This window comes from Trichechus manatus, unplaced genomic scaffold (genome assembly GCF_000243295.1).
Source record: "Trichechus manatus latirostris isolate Lorelei unplaced genomic scaffold, TriManLat1.0 scaffold00079, whole genome shotgun sequence".
In the NCBI taxonomy this organism is placed as follows: Eukaryota; Metazoa; Chordata; class Mammalia; order Sirenia; family Trichechidae; genus Trichechus; species Trichechus manatus.
In genome coordinates, this window is record NW_004444015.1 from 11,451,503 (window position 1) to 11,470,572 (window position 19,070).

The window sequence follows — 19,070 nt, forward strand, 5'->3', positions numbered from 1 at the left end:
GGTTCCCTATCACCAGCTTCCTTGTCCCCTTCTGCCTTCTGGCCCCTGTCACTGGACTCCTGTACCTCATTAGTCTCATTTGGTTTTACGGGGCTTCGCCTCACATTTTTGTTTCTAAACTTACAATCTGCCACAGTTGTCACATCACTATAATCCTTTGTAAATATTACGATTTGCAGTGAGCTTGGTAATTGAATACTCTCTCATCAAGAGCCAAAATGCTCTTGTTATTAAAAAACAATCAGCAGATATAGCTCCTCAAGACGTTCTTGCGAGATCATGTGCTGGGGATCGAGGCGTGGGTGGGAGAGGAGGGCCGCTCTTTTACCTAGTTGCTCTTCCTGTGTCTGGGGAAAGGTTTTGAGGTTTTAAAAGGTTGGGTTATCTTAAAGAGAAAGGCTGCACACTGCTGGGCCCATCAGCATTGGTAAGGATGGAAAGCATGCACTCCGAGTGAAACCACATTCTCAGGTGTCTGACCTGCCTGAAGGCTGGAGGCAGCGGGCAGCGGGCAGCTGGCAAGTGAGGCCTGCCGGAATGAGATTTCAGTTAGGGCTCGCCTAGGGCCTGGCCTCTGGACGCCTTTCCCAAAGCTTAACCTGTTCACTGAGCTGTTTGAGGTTTGCCCCTCTTCGCTTACCACGCAAATCCAGACACTAGTGGCCTCACTTTCTGTTACTGCTCAGTACAGAAGAACAGCTACAGGTTTAATTTGGAGGAAAAGAGCCCAGATGTTCCCACTGCTTGGATCCTCAATCCTAGCCTTCCTTGTATGGGAGCCCATGTCTCTGCCTGCCTCCAGCTGCCATTGGTCACACGTCTTGGCTGACCTCCCTCTCCCACCGTCAGATAGTGTACACCCTTAGCGCTAGTTACCCTCTGGGTGAGACACTTTCTCCAGCTTTCTGATTATTTAGCAAGGGTGCTGGCTGACAGTAGACTAAAACCTGAAATTCTGTTATCAGCTGATTTTGGTAAAGAAAGGTTTTATTGTAAAGGAATACAAGTGTACTTTTCATAAGCAATATCATTCTTGGGTCAGACCCGTCATCTGCTCAGCTCTGGATTTGATTACCCAAGGCTGGTTGAGTAGCAGAGGTCATCTTCCCATTACACCAGCTCAGTTCCAAAGGTTAGATGTTCGTCTACCCCCAAGAATCTCTACCTTCCCTTCACAGCCAGTTATGGAGATGTGAATTCCTCAAAGCCAGTTTTGAACCTGTCACTTCATGGTTGTAAATACCATGGGTGAGGCATTGGTGGCTCAGTGGTAGAATTCTCACCTTCCGTTCAGGAGACCCAGGTTTGATTCCTGGCCGATACACCTGATGTGCAGTCAACACCCGTCCATCAGTGGAGGCTTGTGCTGAACAGGTTACAGTGGAGCTTCCAGACTAAAATGGATTAGCAGGAAAGTCCTGTCGATCTACTTACAACAAATCAGCCAGTGAAAACCCTACGGATCACAATGGTCTGATCCCCAACTGACCATGGGGACGGGATAGGACCAGGCAGCGTTTTGTTCCATAGTGCTTGGGGTCGCCATGAGTCAGTGGCTGACTCAATGGCAGATAACAACAAGTACCATGGAATTGTGGACCATGTGTAACAGTCTTGCTTCAGAAGGCGCACATTGCATGAAACTTGGACATTTTTCCCATCTTCCATGGTGAATCTGTGAAAGAAAATGGAAGCATTTCAGGAAATGAGATTAGATTGATTTTGCTCTAACTGCCACTCTGATTCCACAATTCCCTACCTCCTGTTAGCTGCTAACAACATGACCTAATGATGCCGCCTAAAAGAAGTCTTATTTATTATCTGAAGTATAACAGCAAGAAGGGAAATGGGAAGTCTTGCCTCCTGTGTTTATTGTTGCCAAATATGTGGTATTTTACCAACTCTTAATTTCTTAATCACCTAATAATTGGAGATATTGAGATTCCAAATGCTTGGATACTACTTTGTTTTTTTAATTTTTACGTTATCACACTGTAAAAGTGACCTTTTTTGGAAGTAGAGTTTCTATAAATTTTAGTACACGTATAGACTCATGCTACCACCACCACAATCAGTTCCATCAACCCCCAAAAGTCCTTCTTGCTGTCCCTTTGCAGTCACAGCCTCCTCCCACCCTTCACCCCTGGCAACCACTCATCCATTCACTTCTAATACAGTTTTAAAATATATTCCTTTAATAGGATACTCATCCAGATCATCAGGATATTCTGAAAGCAATCATAGCATTCAAAACGCTCATGGTAGGTGATGCTTTACAATTCTAATTCTCCATTTTGCATGCTTTGTTCGTAAGGGAGTGTTTTGTGTGTAACATTTCTTTCCTTAGGCAAAGGTCTTTAGAATGGAAACAATAAGCTTTAGCGATGACAGTATGCAGTGATTGTTTCACTGAATTTTGTCTTCCAAACATCATGCTTACCTGTGAAAGGTTGCCAGACTGAGGGTATAAAGCTATTGCACTTGAGGTCTCTGCCACATGAAGCATTGCTGTGTAGGTGGGGGTTTCCTTTTGTCCCTTTGTCTTTGCCCCAGTGTTGCTCACCTTATGTCTGTGCACCAGCTCCTTCACTGATTGGCATCAATGCTGGATTCAACTATTCATGCCAGAAGGTGTGAGTTGGTTCTTTGCATAAGAAAAAGAAATCCTTCATCAAATCTAAAAGGAAAAAAAAATGACTAAAATGCAATTGCTTATAGTGGTTATGAGCTACGTCTGCTAACCAAAAGGTCAACAGTTTGAATCCACCAGCTGCTCCTTGGAAACCCTATGGGGGCAGTTCTACTCTGTCTTATAGGGTCGCTATGTATGAGTCAGAATCGACTTGACGGCAATGGATTTTTGTTTTTATTCAAAGGTACTTGTAATGTTGTATTTTGAGCATGATGGTTAGAGTGTCTTCTTAAACCCATTGATGTAAAACCACTTGGTGCCATTTTAGAAGGAAAGAAAACTTTATTGTGATTTATTTATGAGTGATTGGTTAAGTTTAGCATTCTAAGTGATAGATCAATGTTTATTCATCCTTGCTATAAGGTTGTCATGCAGCATTGACCGCCACCTAATTTTTACTGCTACGAAAAGATCAGTAACTGATGTGCCTATGGTTAAACAGCAAATTGAAGACTGGAGTAAGGCATTAAAGTTAAAATTGCTGTTGTTGTGGGTTAAAATGTTGAATATTGGCAGTTTTATATGGTTTAAGCTAAGAGTATACCCCTCTGAAACCCGTGGCATTTCTTATAATTTGCGTCCTTTTTATTTTTTTCCTGAGTATATTGAATATAAAATTTTTAAAACCAGATATCTTTCTGATCACTTTACATGTTTACTTGCTTCAACAGTTGTAGCATATTTATGGTGCTTCAGAAATATGTGTACAAGGAATTTATTTTTTCTCATCTTCATTTAACTGAAAGAGACAGCAGAAATTTTATAGAAAACACACTCTCCCCAAAACTATTACATTCATTTGGAAACAGTAACATGACTAACCATATGCTAATTTTCATATCCGATTTGGAAGGAATGCTGTTAATGACTCTAAGATAACCTTGCACTTTCTGAAGCAATGATTTGAATGCATATGTATATATAGTATTCATACCTCACATGGTGTTGGCAAACTGTAAGTTAATGACTTCTTGGTTCATATTTTCAGTTTGTTATCATGAAATTCAGTTGCATTATAAGATTGATTTGATTCACTATGACATAAGGGATTTAATTTAATTTTCTCTTTTTCTGTAACTCCTAGAGTTATTATTTGTTTATTTGGTTTTTGTCGTTCTTGAGACGTTGCCTGGTTGGAGACTGAGCATACTTTACAAAAATCAAATTGCTTTGCCGCTAAAGCACTATGGAGAGGAGCTAGAGCTGGTGCCCACCAGCAGATCTGAATCTACCAGTTGCTCTCCTGTTTCTGACTGATGTGATTCTGCTACTTGTCTCCCCATACTCCTTGCAGGGAGGGAAAAACAAGCCCTTCTGCCATTTTATTTTGAGACTGGAAAAAAAGAAAGTAGCTCTTCCCACAAAACTACTGGGGACTCCAGGCTATAGAGATTTAGGGTAGTGGGTCCTTCTGGGTGTCAAGAATGGGACCAGCATTGGGATTCACGGTGGAGAGTAGGGACGCAGTGGGAATCTGGGAGCCAAAAGCCACATCTTTACTTTGATCTTGTTTTGGGTGTGTTTCGTAAGCATTCCCATTCCATTATATTCTGCTTTGCTTCTGCAGGGACAGTGCCAAGATCTGAGGAAAAGAAAACAGCTGGAGTTGCAGATACTTTCTGAACCTATTCAGGCATGGGAAGGGGAGGATATTAAAACCTTGGGCAATGTGATTTTTATGTCACAAGTAATGGTGCAGTACGGAGCATGTGAGGTACGGTATTCAAATTGAAACACTATCTCTTCCCTCTTCCATCGTCCATATATTTCTTCCTTTATTTGTGCTTCCATCAAGGTCAAATGCTAGAACATTCAAATCCGAAACTGAGCACCTACTCTTTGCCCAACACTCTGCTAGGTTCTGTGGGAGGTGGGAGGAAAGAACAAACAACGGTCCCTGATTTCAAAGAATGTGTTAAAAGCAAAGTAAAACACAAGTCGCAACCAGAAAACAAACCAAAATAGTCGATGCTAGATTGTGCAGCCTCAACAGTAGATTCCATACAAGGTCAGAGAAGGGATCAATCAAGAAGAAGACTTTATGGAAATAGGACTTGAGGAGGAGGCCCATGAAGAGAAAAGGGGAGGATTTTATAAGGCAGAGGCCATTCTTACCTCAGGAGAGAGCAGGAACGTGACTGTTCTGCAGGACAGTGAAGAAAGCAGCTGTTGGGAGCAGAGGAAGCCCACTGGGCACAGTGAAGAAAAGACAGGTTGAGTCGGGGAGGGTCAGCTTGTGGAGAACTGTGGACATCAAGCAAGAGCATTTCAGATTGATGCAGCAGGTGATCAGAAACTATTAAAGGTTCCTGAGTTGTAGATAGACATGATGAAAGGGGTGTTTATGATGTTTGATCTGACAACTGTATATGTCAGGTAGATTGGAGGGGATGCGACTAGAGACAGAAAGGCCAGCTGGGATGGGAAGTGATAAGTAAGCCCCACTAGGGTGGTGGCAGAGGGAATGGAGCCTAAAGGGCAAGTTCGAGACACATTTAGAAGGGAAAGTCAACAGGAAGTAATGACCCATGGGCTAGATTTTTAGGCCTGTTGACTTTCAAGTGCCGGTACATATCCAGGTGGAGATGTTCTGTGGGTGAAGGGTCAGGCTTAGGGTCAGAGCTTTGGATGTTGCCAACAGATGTGCCATTCGAGGGAGCAGTTATCCAAAGAGAAGCACAGGGGACCAAAGATGGAGTATTTCTTTTGGGAAGAGGGCAGGGGAGGGGAGGGGAGGAAGGTTGATTGCATCATCTGGTGTGATTTATTGCGTGTCAGAATGGTCTTCCTTCTAAAACCTCTTCCTGTGCTCCCTGACATCTCTGTGTCAGAGATTCATTACTTTGGGTTAATGAACACTTATTTAAAATGCAGATACCCTAGGGGAGGTTCAGGTAGTGAGTTGAACTATTAGTTTTTCACACCTCTGGGATAAACCTCTTGGGTGAAGGGAGCAGGAATCAGTGCCAGGGTGGGGGAGAGCGACAAGACAAAAGAGGTGTAGAGAAGAACCAGGGGAGTGTGGGGTCATGGAAATTCTGCGAGGAGCACTTGAAGGTAGTCAGTGTGCTGAGTGCTGCAGAAGGTTCGGAGGTCAAAGAGCATGACGACCAAGAAGAGGCCATTGGATTTTGCTAGAAGGCGGTTATTGATGCTTTGAGAGAGCAGGAGTGGTGGAGTTATGGAAGAAATCAATGTGGAGAAAATGAAGGCAGCAGGTGATTTGGCAATAAAATGTCAAGAAATAGGGGTGGGTCTACAGAACCACAGGGATAAGAGAAGGCCCATTAGGACAGGAGATGTGCAGATGTTCAAGGCAAAAGAGGCAAAGCTAGTAGTAAAACAGTCTAGGTTGCTCTTCTCACATGAGTGGAAGGAGATGGAGATAGACATAAGGATCATTGTATCGAAGATTTCTGGTGGGGAAAACCAGATGTAATTTTTGCATCCACTAATTGCATAGGTGTTTAAGGGGTGCAGAGAAGCTCTCCTGTGTAAAGTTTCCTTTAGTACATTAAAAAATTATTTACTTCTTTGTGTTTACATGGGTACAATGATTATCCTGTTCTTAATGATTAAACATAATTCTATGAGTAAGAGTTTAACAAACATATTATAGTTTAATAAATTTCCTGTCACCCGAAAACCCCTTCATTTTGCTACTTTTCCAATTAAAATCACATTTTTGTTTTGTGAACCTAGAGCTTACTTCATGGTCAGGAATAACACATCTCACTGGCTTCAGTTGAGGCAGGACTGCCTTAACTGTGGGGGAAACAAGCATGACTATTTGTATGTAACTGTTATGTATAGGAGGAGCCCTGGTGGTGTAGTGGTTAGGAGGAGCCCTGGTGGTGTAGTGGTTAAAGAGCTTGGCTGCTAACCGAAAGGTTGGCAGTTCGAAGCCACCAGTTGCTCCTTGGAAACTTTATAAGGCAGTTCTCCCCTTCCTATAGGGCCACTATGAGTCGAAATTGACTCAATGGCGATGGGTTTGGTTTGGTGTTTTGGTTATGTACAGGAAAGAGAGACAGAAACTGTGGGTTTCTGTGCATTTCAAAGTAAAATCAAACTGGTTTTGTGCTTTTAAGTAGGCTAGCTTTTTAAGAAAAATCACCATTCATGCTTCAGTTGATTATATAAGCTCTATGTTACAAACAGTGATTCCAGAAGTTCTTTTAAAAAATGTCCAATTTTTCTTCCCCATTTAATGTTTTTTCATTCCACTTCAGGAAAAAGAGGAGCGGTACCTCATGTTGTTTTCAAGTGTTTTGATAATGCTATCTGCAAGTCCTCGGATGAGTGGCTTTATCTATCAGGTTCGTAGATTTCATATAAAACAAGTAGCAGGACCCAGAATGAAAACGGGTTTCCATCCAAATGCACTATCTTCACTGTAGCATTAACAGCTCCAGCCAGAAAAGGCAGAATGTTCTGACCCTTCATTGTTATTAAATGGCTTATAAGAGCAGATGTTCCTTAGATCAAAGACCTTTGTATTGCTGTAATGAGTTTATCCTGAATGTCTCCTGCTCTGGTGATGAGCTAAATTATGAATATGTAATTGGAAGTCAGGGGGCCCTGGTGGCCCAGTGGTTAAGCGCTTGGCTGCTAACCAAAAGGTCGACGGTTTGAACCCACCAGTGGCTCCATGGAGAAAAGACCTGGCAGTCTGTTCTGGTAAAGATTACAGCCTTGGAAACCCTATGGGGCAGTTCTACTCTGACCTATAGGGTTGCTATGAGTCAGAATCAACTGGACGGCAATGGATAATTGGAAATCAAAACCCACAACTAGATAAATTAGCAGCAACATTTTATAGGCCCATGTATTTATTGCTGAGAAAACCATAGCTGGGGCTATGGTTGTCTTATTGCAGTTACCTCACGTGATTTGATTTTCGAAGATGCAGGACATTGACCTCCTTAGGAAATTAAACTTCCTTCAGTTTGCTCCCAAAATATAGAGTTTTATAAGTTGCAAGTTTGGGGTTTTTTTTTGGTTGTATACTGTTGCCCGAAGAGCCCTGGTGGTGCAGTGGTTAAGCGCTCAGCTGCCAACCAAAAGGTCGGCAGTTTGAATCCACCAGCCGTTCCATGGAAGAAAGATGTGGCAGTCTGCTTCCGTAAGATTACAGCCTTGGAAACCCTTTGGGGGCGGTTCTACTCTGTCCTATAGGGTCGCTGAGTCAGAATATCTCCAACCATATTTCAGCAGTGATTCCTGAGAGGGTCAGAAAATCTAATAGAAATAAGCAGAGACCTGCATCACCACAGGATTGATGGTAACTCTCTTTTTCTGCTAGGGAAAAATATCAATAGCAGGAATGGTGGTGACAAGATTAGATGAAATTGAGGGGAATGACTACACATTTGAAATCACAGGTAGGTAATTTTCTCTTTCTCGTGTAGCTGCTTCAAATCTTTTTTGGAATGAAGTGGGGTTTAAATAAATAAGTGCTATTATTTTCTATCATATAGTCCATGTGCAGATTTTACACGGGCATGGCAAAGTCTATTCCATTTCCTGGGATAATTAGTGTACAGAGAAGTCTCCTGGTCATTCAGAAGCCTCGGCTTTGCCATTAGTTCCAATCTTCTCTTGCATAAGAGCTACTTTTGTGAGCTAAGAGATAACAAAATGGACTGATGTAAATGTAATTTTCTCTCTCTTCTGTCCTCTATTCCCTGGTAGCAGAGGAGCCAAAGATGTGGACTTTTATCAGCAATTTCATCATCAGCCTAGGAATTAGCAAGATTTGGCTGTGTTTCTCAAAAGTGCCGAAAAACCAGTTAACTTTCTTGGCAAGTTGAGCAAAATGCTGGCCATCACTAAGGCTCACTGGCATCTGGGCATGTTATCTTTTTTGCCAGGCCTGTGTGATTTACATGGAATGGCTGCACTGTTTTGCACTGATGTGTCACAGAGGCTGGGACTGGGATAATGGCCCCAGGCCTTCCCTGCTTCTTTCCAAGTAGAGAGCCTAGGAGTCGGTGTTTGCCCAATGATTGGTACTGATCTTAGTTTAATCTTGTTCTGACTTTGATACTGGGGGAACCAATACACAAGACTATGAACTAAGTGGGCTACATATACAAAGGACATACTTAAATTTTTGGCTTGTGAGTTTGTTTACAGTGAAATTTTATACTTCTTTTAAAATTCTGTAAGCAGTGAAAATCAAGAGAGTTTTTTAAATCAAATACAAATATTTATTTATTTATTATCACAACCTATTTGTTCCTGATATGTAAGTTTTAACACGCTGTTACCCCATAGATCCACCACCTGTCTGTCAGTTTGTTGGACTGTGGTGGCTTGTGTGTTGCTATGATGCTAGAAGCTATGCCACTGGTATTTCAGTTACCAGCAGGGTCACCCATGTGAACAGGTTTCAGCAGAGCTTCCAGACTCAGACTAGGAAGAAGGACCTGGCAATCTGCTTCTGAAAATTAGCCAATGAAAACCTTATGGATAACATACCAACCATTGTAAGAATGGGGCAGGACTGGGCAATGTTTCGTTCTGTTGTACATAAGGTCACCACGAGTTGGAGCCAACTCAATGGCAACTAACAACAACAGCGCCCCATAGATATAGAAACCCCTGAAAATAGACACCCAAGATTTATTTGCATGCAGTATGTTTCTGAGGCAAGCTCAAGGTTCTACTTGCCTTTTGTTTTCCAATGCTCGTAATTGGGTTATGCAGGTAACCTAACAGAGAGACTTGTGGTCCATTGCAACAACAGTCAGGACTTACAGGAATGGCTGGAGCAGCTCTGCAGACTGACCCGAGGACCTGCCTCTTGCAGTTCGTTATCCAAAACCTCGTCATCATGCAGTGCTCATTCCGTAAGTAGTCCATTTGTCCTGCTCAGGGATTGGCGAGTCTTTTGTCATACCCTGCCTGCTGAAGACTTATAAGAAGCAGGGAGCATGCCATTAGTCTCTGAATCATTCATCATATTTATGGATTTTGAAGTACAGTTAAACCTCACTAATTCAGATTTCTTGTTGTGAAGGCCTGACAAAATTAGTGAAAAGTTTGACTTAGAGGTATGTAGTTTCATTCGATAATATTAAGTTATTCCAACTAACTGCTAATAAGTGTTTCTAACCAGCGGTCCTGCTAAGATGTTTTAATGAGCCAATATGACTTAATTAGCAATAGTTATTCTCATATTAATAACGTGCTAAGTCTAAACAAATAGTTTACCTTCATAAGTACTTCAGCATCTCCATGTAATCTCATTTATGCTAACCCATTTCTTCAGTAACCCTCTTCAAAGGTAAACTTTTAGCATTGCCTTCTTCTGAGTTACCACAAAAGTAGAATTCATGGAATTTGAATTGATGAGAGTTTACTGTACTTGCTGAGTGAGATAGAAGATATGTGGTGCTGTCTGTTAACGCTTAGAACCTTTGATGCTAAAATTCCAGTTCTGAGCACTGTGTGTTGTGGTGGGAAGAACATGGGCCTTGGCGTCAGACCTGGGTTCAAATCTTGCCTTTGCCGGTTATTAGCTAATTACTTCACTTTGCTGAGTCTAAGGTTGTCCTGATGAAATAACCAAGTTAAGCACCTAACACAGTGCTAAACACACGACCGAATCCATTAAATCTTAACTGTTATGCAACTTCCTGCCTTACAGAGGGAGAAAAAAAATCTGACTTTAATGAAATTTCTGAAGAGAGAGAGGATCATGGGATGTTGAGTCACTTTTGTGCTGTTTCTTGGAGACCCCATAATCTATGACTGCAAAGTTTCAGTTCTCAAACTGGAGACTTTTGTTTTCCCATCTTTCCCTTTCTATGGCTGGCTTTGTTGATCATGCTAGATCCAATGAGGCTATTGTTATTCTTTCACTATGTGGCACCAGGTTGGGTTCAGATGGCAGATTGCCAACATCTCATCAGACATTTTCCCAGTCTTTTAGCTCTACTGGACAGCCCCGAGGACCCTTGGAGCCTCCTCAAATTATAAAACCGTGGAGTTTAAGTTGTCTACGACCTGCACCTCCACTTAGACCATCAGCAGCACTAGGTTATAAAGAGGTAATTTTGCTACATGTGGTATAAACTGCTTCTGACAAGCTAATTTCATAGCTTACTACAAATAGTTCTGTGGGAATGTGCTAGAATTTATGCTAGGTGATTCATGCCAATCAAGCTTGGATTGCTAGACCCAGTGATTTTTATTTCTTAATTTTCTACTTCCCCCATTGTTCATCCACAAATGTTTATTGAACATCCGCAGGGTTTGTGGGCACCACCCAACTTTCCCGGGGTCCTCCCAAAGTGCAACTGGTTTTCTTTTATAATAATTACAATAATTCTATAAATTAGTAACGATGTGTGCACATCTCCAACCTGAGCCACTTCATTCGAGTTGAATTTCCAACCAAGCAGATCAAATTCTGCATTTTGGCTCATTGTGACCTATTAAAGTGTTATGGGACCAAGTCACGAGTTAGAACTATGAGAGTGATATTTGTCGCGGTTGGAGAGGGAGAATAATTTAATGAAAGGAATGTCTTTTGAAAAAAGGCTTTTCAGAAACAACCTGAGAGAACAACATTTGATATCTGGGTAGTGTGGGGATTTAAAGGGTTTTTTTTCCTCTTCTTTTTTTCTTTAAGTTGTAGTCAGGAAATGTCAATCACTAGCTTCCGTAACTTTGTGGAGTGTTACCGTTTCCATCCCAACAGTGGTTTTTTTTCCTAACCTGTTTCTAGTTGTTTCACATCTACGAAAGAGGCTCATTTATTAGTAACTATTCTTTAAATAAGTTTTGTTGAGTGAAGATTACATGGGTGACAGTTATGAGATGCAATTTAGAATTACAGTGCAAAGGCACCATTTATTTCTATATCAAATGCGTGTTTTGATGAATGACACAGACTTAGCTCAGGTTAGAGTTTGTTTTGATTCAAAGCACCATGCTGCTGTTTCGATTAATTGTTGCCTCCAGCTCTTAGTGAAGTAAAAACTAGAAAATATCTGGACACTGGAGAGTTTGTTGATCCCTTCAAATCTACGTGATAGGAGCTATAACCCTGGAGCTGAATCTTTATTATGTGCCTATATTCAGAATTTGACCGGGAAACAGTCCTATAGATTTGCTCTGGAAATTGACCTGTAATTCCTGCAATCAGCCAATTTTCTTCTTGGAGTTCCTAATCTGGGAATGACACCTCACGGTTCTCTAGGTCCCTTTTTTAATGACGGCTATTTTGTATATGTGAGTTAACTAAATTCAAATTAAGGTGAGCTTAAAGGGTAAAGTTGATTTAATCCTTCACATAACTAATCTATTAAAACTAAGGCATGATCACTTTGTTTCTGCTGTGGGAAGAGAGTGATTAATATATTCTTACTACGTGGTGTATATTTCAGTAATTTTTAGCATTTGTTATTCTGCACAGAACTGTATTCCTTGGGCTTTTGCATGATGGTGTTGCACCTGAAACTAATGTGGGGAACGTGATGATATTCTTTCTGTGCAATTTATGATAACACTAACATGTCAAATGTTGTTCTAGAATTATTGATAAATGGATGGGGTCATTATAATCATCAACCTCTCACGCTCATCTTCTCTTTCTTTACATATTCACTTTAGAGGATGTCTTATATCTTAAAGGTAAGGGTAGAACAATATCTTTGGCTTACAGTGACATCTTAATGCTTATGCTGTAACCTTTGACGCTTATTTTGCCCCTTGTTACAATTGGTGGCTAAAATATGAAGATACAGTTCTGACGTGTAAGTACTTCAAAAAGCAGGCTCTTGTGAAATGCATATGAAAATGTCATCTTATAATGTCTTAAAAATGCCTGTTTTCCTGTGTGCTTTTTAAAAGAATGCTATTGTTCCTGTTATTTGTGTATATGCGAGCTTTTCATGTCTGTCTGTTTTCAAGTCTGAGTGGATCACTGTGGCTAAGTGGAAGAAACAAACTTCTTTGTTTCATACGTTTTTAAAGTACTAATTATTATCCCTGCACCAAGTATATACATTGCATGAGATATTGGGATAAGAAGACAAAGTATAAGAATCTCACCTGCTTAGTTGGATATTGATAATAAGCACCTTTGTCGACCTGCTGGTTAATTCCTATGACAAAAACCAATTCAACATAACCCCTATCTGTTTTATCTACTAACTAAAAATATTACTTTACGTATGTATATTTAAACTTGGCTATAGATGTGTTATTTAAATACTTTTGAAGCTTTTTGAAAAGTTACATATACTCCATTAGTAGTTACAATTGTTATTTAATTCCCTTAAGTGCATCAGTGGGGAACATGAACCAAGTTAGGAATACTGTTCTTTCTCTAGGGTGGACATCCATTTTCTCTGCAGATAGTACCCTAAAGGCATTTGGCCTCCTGGAGAATCTGCCCCACCTTCAGTAGGCATGTTTCATTCCTATTCCCACTCTTATGGCAATTGAGAGGATAATGTCATTGCTTCTGTTTTATTTAACCTTCTAGAGCTTATTGCAGCCATGTGTATAATGTTAAATTTTAATGCGCTCGTAACTACCAAAATAAGAAAGAGATGTTCTATTTAAGTCCGTTTGCTCTTGTTAATATTGTTTTTGGGGGAGGAGTTTCATTCATTAAGAAACCTCTGTCCTTACAGGAGTCTAGTAAAAGTCCGAAAACGATGAAGAAGTTTCTTCATAAAAGAAAGACCGAAAGAAAACCATCAGAGGAGGAATATGTAATTAGGAAAAGTATGTGTTTGGTACTTTCTGACAGTTAATTATGGATGAACTAACAAGAAATCGTTTAAAAAGCAGATGATTAGAGCAATTTGTTCTCAGCAGCGTCTGTTACATACAAATGAATGGGAAGCTTTGGTCACCTCTAAGACTGTTGAATAAGCTGCCTCTTGCTGCACTTCACGTCGTCTTAGGCAGACATCATCTGAATATTTTTCTCTGCTTGGTTCTAGAGCTACTGAAGGGACCCATTTGCTATGGATGCATTTGTTTTTCCTCTTTGTTTCCAATGTCTGAGATAATTTCCTGTACAGGGATAGAGTAAATAGACCTGAAGGCTGAAATCTTTCTGGAAGTCTAATTCTCAGTGACATTCTCAGTTAGCCAAGGAATCAGCCTGCTGACATCTAGAAACATGGCTGGATTTAGGGATGGACTGCAAAGTCAGTCAGCCAGTCAATCGTACCTACTTGACTAGAAGGCTGTGAACAAGATACTTTGGGGCACATGTTAAGGAGTAAGTGATGTCTCACAAAGAGGTGACAGAACGTGTATGTATCTGTTGGAGATAAAGTTTGGATCAATCTTTGCTTGACTCCAACTTCTCCATCCCCCACCCCTCACCCACACTTAGATGTGCACAAAAGTACGTGAACATGATGCTACCCTACAGTCATTTCAAGACTGAGTTGGAAGGGAAGAAGGGAGGGAGGGTGAATCAGTGGCTGGGCTGGCTGGTTGGAAAATGGGTGGGGTTGATGGGGAGAAAGCTTCCTAGAGAAGGTGACCTTGAACTATAAAGGAGAGGAAGGATGTGGTGTATCAGACGAGAACTGAAGCCAGCACCAAGCCCAGTGCTGTCATTGTGGCCTCCAAGAGGCAGCTGGCAGAACTCCCAATCTCGAGCTCTGGCCTGCAGGAGCAGGCCACCCTTGGTGCTGACTTACTGAGGCTCACCCCAGTGCTCCTTGGGGATGCTGTCACTCTGGCTGCCTCACGAGAGCTGGGCAGCTTTTTCTCCTGCCTTTCAGAGACACCACTGGTCAGAGCAGCCAGTCCCGGGGAATGGGGTGCACTGCATCATTTTGAGGGTCACGAGGCATCTATTTCTACAAAAAGTAATTATGAATTAAATTTGACAGGTACAGCTGCTCTGGAAGAGGATGCTCAGATTCTCAAAGTGATCGAAGCCTACTGTACCAGCGCAAATTTCCAACAAGGTCATAGCTTAAGTTGTCGTGTGCTGTCAAATTGATTTTGACTCATAGGCACCCTATAGGACAGAGTAGAACTGCCCTATAGTTCTGCTAGGTTGTAATCTTTATGGGAGCAGATTGCTAGGTCTTTTCTCCCACAGAGCCGCTGGGTGGGTTCGTGGGTTTGAACCACCGACCTTTAGGTTAGCAGCTGAGTACTTACTTAACTATTGTGCCACCAGGGCTCCATAGCTCAAGTAGGCTCCCCCAAACTACTTTCTCTAGCTAATAATGTTCCTTTTTAACTGCTCACTGCCTTGTAGAAAGATAGAAAAGCCACTCAGATGAGCTGCAGGGTGTGTAAACCAGGCAGCTTCGTGCAAAGGAGCCATGCAGGACTGCATCTTTCAGATAAGGTGGTTTTGCTGCCAAGTGGTTTGTTTACTCAATATTTCTTTTCACCCAGAGAGAAAGAGAGATGCAAGAGTCGAAAATGTTGGAGGTGATAGAAATGAAAAAAATATATATTTTTTAAGTTATTTCCCTTTGAAGTGCGCAGATACCTTCACCAACACTAGTTAGGAATTAAAGAGCCCAAAGAGTTCCTGTGTCTGTGAACTGATGCTAATCTCTTCTTATAGGCGGATTTGGAAAGGAAGTTGAAATACTATCTTTGATCAGCTGCATATTTAAGAGAACCATGCTTCACCAAACTCAAGTTTCAGAGTTCTGAAAATCTGGAAATGTAGCTACTTAGCAGGGGCTGTTCAAAATGTATAAAAAATATCAGGGAACTATTACCAAAGAAAACAAACAAAAACAAACCCCAAACCCATGCCGTTGAGTTGATTCCGACTCATAGCAACCCTGTAGGACAGAGTAGACCTGTCCCAGCGGGTTTCCAAGGCTGTAAGTCTTTACGGAAGCAGGCTGCCACATCTTTCTCCCACGGAGCAGCCATGTCTTTCTCCCTCGGTGCAGCTGGTGGGTTCAAACCGCCGACTTTTCGGTTAGCAGCCAAGCGCTTTTAACAACTGCACCACCAGGGCTCTCCTAATAGGGAGCTATTAGGTGAGAGTATTTCCCTGAACAACTTTCAGGCTACAAACCGGAAGTGAGATAATATTTTCTGATTCATCCTTGTGTTGTTTAAAAGCCAGGTCACATTAATTGTGCCTTTTGTCTTCTATTATTCTAGACACTCAGGATACCTTTTGTGAGGGGTTTGGACCTGTGTAAGAAACAGATAGTCCAGAATACTCCATTTTGGACAGCCCAGTAACCCATCACTTGAGTGTGGGAGGGAATTTCTTAGGTAGACTGCCTTGATGGATTCTTTCAATTAACAGATTTCCAAGGCTATCATGAGGAGAACATTCGATGTGAAAGTTGACCCATTTGGTTGTGAAGAGGAGCTTTTCTGCTCCACAGACAAAACCTGGCTGTGACTTGGGGCATGTCTAGCTCTGATGACAAGTTTCCAGGAGCCAGGGGAGGAAAGTGAAAGCAGTTATATAATGAGAATTAGGAAAGAGAGAGGGACAAAGAAACACCAGAAAAAGCATCCCTAATTCAAAAGAGGAGTCACTGGGTAGTACAAATGGTTAATAAGCTCGGCTGCTATCTAAAAGGTTGGAGATTCGAATCCACCCAGAGGCACCTCAGAAGAAAGACCTGGCAATCTACTTCCAAAAAATTAGCTGCTGAAAACCCTGTGGAGCACAGTTCTTTTCTGACACACATGGGGTCGCCATGAATTAGAGTCAACTCAACAGCAACTGTTTTTTTTTTTAAACACAAAATTTGATTTCATTCCCTCCCCCTATGACCTCTTTTCATGTAGATAAATCTACAAAGAGGCAGGTGTTCTGGCCTCAAGAGTCACATTTTTGCCCCTCCTCCCCCCTAGCCCACCATGGACACGTGGAAAGTGTCTGGCACAGTACTTAGCACACAGCAGGCATTTTACCATCACGGTGACCTATCACGTTGTATCCCTCCCCAACCACAAGTCGCATTTCCTTAGAACTGTCAGTCTGTTACCCACTTACTAAGCACCTATGAACTGCTAGACGCTGTAGAAGGCAGAGATGCATCTGCCCTCAATAAAAGGGAAGTGAGTGAGTGAAAGCAGAGAGTGTAGACAACTCTGAAAGAACTTGGCTCAGAAGAGAGAAGCGCAGTGGCTCAGGGAGGCCAAAGGTCAAGGGCCTTGAAGCTTATTTATGAGACCTGAGAGGAAAGATCCAGAAGTGAGGGGGAGGTTGGAGGTGCAGAAGAGCCGTTTGGTAATACCCGTGTCTAGAGAACATCTGAGCATAGGCTGGGGACGCCTGCATCTCTGCTGCTGATGTGATACTCTCCCAACCCCACTCTACCCGTGACCAACGTGGAATCAGTCTTCACCGATCCTACCTTACCCGATAGGACTCTGAAGAGAACAAAGGAGAGTCAGTGATGTTTCTGAGGTCCTTTAAGCACGTGATGTCCCAGTGCAGTGCTACTCTCTACATAAGTTTTACTAAAATCACGTAATACCATAGCGTAGAGTATGGTGCATCATGCCCCGGAGATGTGCTAACCAGTCACCAGTTGTCATGCAGTCAGTTCCAACTCATGGCGACCCCAGGTGTGTCAGAGTAGAACTGTGCTCCAGAGAGTTTTCAATGGCTGATATTTCAGAAGTAGATCCTCAGGCTTTTCTTCTAAGGCATCTCTGTGTAGACTCAAACCTCCAACCTTTCTGTTAGCAGCTGAGCATTTAACCGTTTGCACCACCCAGGGACAGGGAAATCTGTGGTCAACTCCTTGCTTTGGGAGAGGCAAAGCAGCAAAGAGTGGGTGTCTTGGGTGAGAAGAGGTATTACCAGTGACCCTTTCACATTATTTCTCTGAATATAAAATGCTCCCCCACCCCCACTGAATCAATTTATTTGGACATTTAGAATTTTTCTTGTCAGGAAGATTCAGTCAGCAAATGTTGGGTGGCTGTCCTCTGGGTGCAAGGGAGCACCACGTTACCAACCAAGGCCCATCAATAACAGCAGTAGAAAGGAACTCACACCTATAAATATACTTCACTAGTAACTCTTCCATCTCCTGTCTCTTGAAACCCTTGTCTGTAGGTACTCGCAAAGATTCTGTTCCACAAGTCTTACTCCCTGAGGAAGAGAAACTCATCATTGAAGAAACCAGAAGTAATGGCCAGACGATCACTGAAGAAAAGTGAGTAGAGTGGGCTAATCCTTTCCCGGTTTGTCTGGGGGCTGGAAAGGAGGTTCTGGCAGGGCAGGGTGGCTCTTGTAAAGCGGGCACTGAAGGAGAGTCCCTTCTCATCTGGGAATGTGGCCCTCTTTGCTGAGCGTGCGTTGGGTAGCCTTGGGAAGGCTGATGCCAACAAGGGGGAAGGGAAAATCAGAGGCAGAGGGCCCAGAACACTCTGGAATGGCTCAGTGTGGTGGTTGCTACTGGAGCCAGCTGCCCTGTACAGCAAGGTGCTTCATAGCACAGGAGAATATTGGTGCCCTGGAGGGGTTTAGGAGTCCCTGGATGGCACTAACGGTTAAGCACTAGGCTATTAACCAGTAGGTTGGCAGTTCAAATCCACCCAGAGGTGCCTCGGAAGAAAGGCCTGGTGAGCTATTTCTGAAAGGTCACAGCCATGAAAACCCCACGAAACACAGTTCAACTCTGAAATGCATCGGGTTGCCATGAGTTGGAATTGACTTCATGGAAACTGGTTTGATTTTTTCGGTTTGAATAGGTTTAGGAGATGCATGAAAAGGCCCAGCACTGATTTCCCTGCCCAGAGGGTTGCGTCTTACATTTATGGAGTTAGGTACTGGAATTTCACATACTTATAACCGTGTTTAAAACCCTACAGCAATCGGGTGAGACATTACTCTCACCACTTTTACAGTTGAGGAAACTGAGGTTCAGGGAAATTATGTCTCTAGCCTCCCTCTGTTTAGTAGCAAGTGTGACCTAATGGGGAAAAATCAGGTTAAGTACCTCATGGTTCAGAAAATAAACACAAAGTAACCAAATAATTCATTTGTTTAAACTTGAGTCATTTCTGAAGTCAGGCCTTGAATTTGCATAGAGCAGCATGTTTCAAAATGCTTAGCACTCTCAATGTATTTTTATATCTGGTGTATGAAGTGATAGAGCACTGGGGCAAGTCAGCGATTCACAAGCTGTGTGACCTGAGACAAATTCCTTTACTGCTACATGCCTCAGTTTCCTCGTCTCTAAAATGGGGATGATAATAATATGTTCAGGGTTGTTGTGAGGTTAAATGGAATAATAAGTGTGAAGGCTAGCATGTGGTCATCACCCAATAAATAATGATCATTTTAATAATAATTATTGTAGCTATATTAATTCCTACAACAATTTTGTGAGGTTTTCATGGAATGTGGTATTACTGAGACCAGAGAGGATGACAA

At 42.1% G+C, this 19,070-nt stretch overlaps 1 protein-coding gene across 4 annotated transcripts in view; it reads left to right on the forward strand.

Moving 5' to 3' along the window:
• The window catches only part of ARHGEF6 (Rac/Cdc42 guanine nucleotide exchange factor 6), a 112,829-nt gene that overhangs the window by 90,205 nt on the left and 3,554 nt on the right, over positions 1-19,070 (forward strand). For 3 of the 4 annotated variants that reach the window (XM_023735479.1, XM_023735481.1, XM_023735482.1), the window contains 10 exons: positions 2,202-2,261; positions 4,260-4,406; positions 6,925-7,011; positions 7,998-8,076; positions 9,404-9,546; positions 10,624-10,749; positions 12,317-12,337; positions 13,345-13,438; positions 14,569-14,646; positions 17,748-17,847. In XM_023735479.1, the coding sequence (XP_023591247.1) occupies positions 2,202-2,261; positions 4,260-4,406; positions 6,925-7,011; positions 7,998-8,076; positions 9,404-9,546; positions 10,624-10,749; positions 12,317-12,337; positions 13,345-13,438; positions 14,569-14,646; positions 17,748-17,847 (935 nt within the window). The remainder of the gene's footprint in view (positions 1-2,201; positions 2,262-4,259; positions 4,407-6,924; positions 7,012-7,997; positions 8,077-9,403; positions 9,547-10,623; positions 10,750-12,316; positions 12,338-13,344; positions 13,439-14,568; positions 14,647-17,747; positions 17,848-19,070) is intronic. The other variant, XM_023735480.1, reaches the window with a different exon arrangement.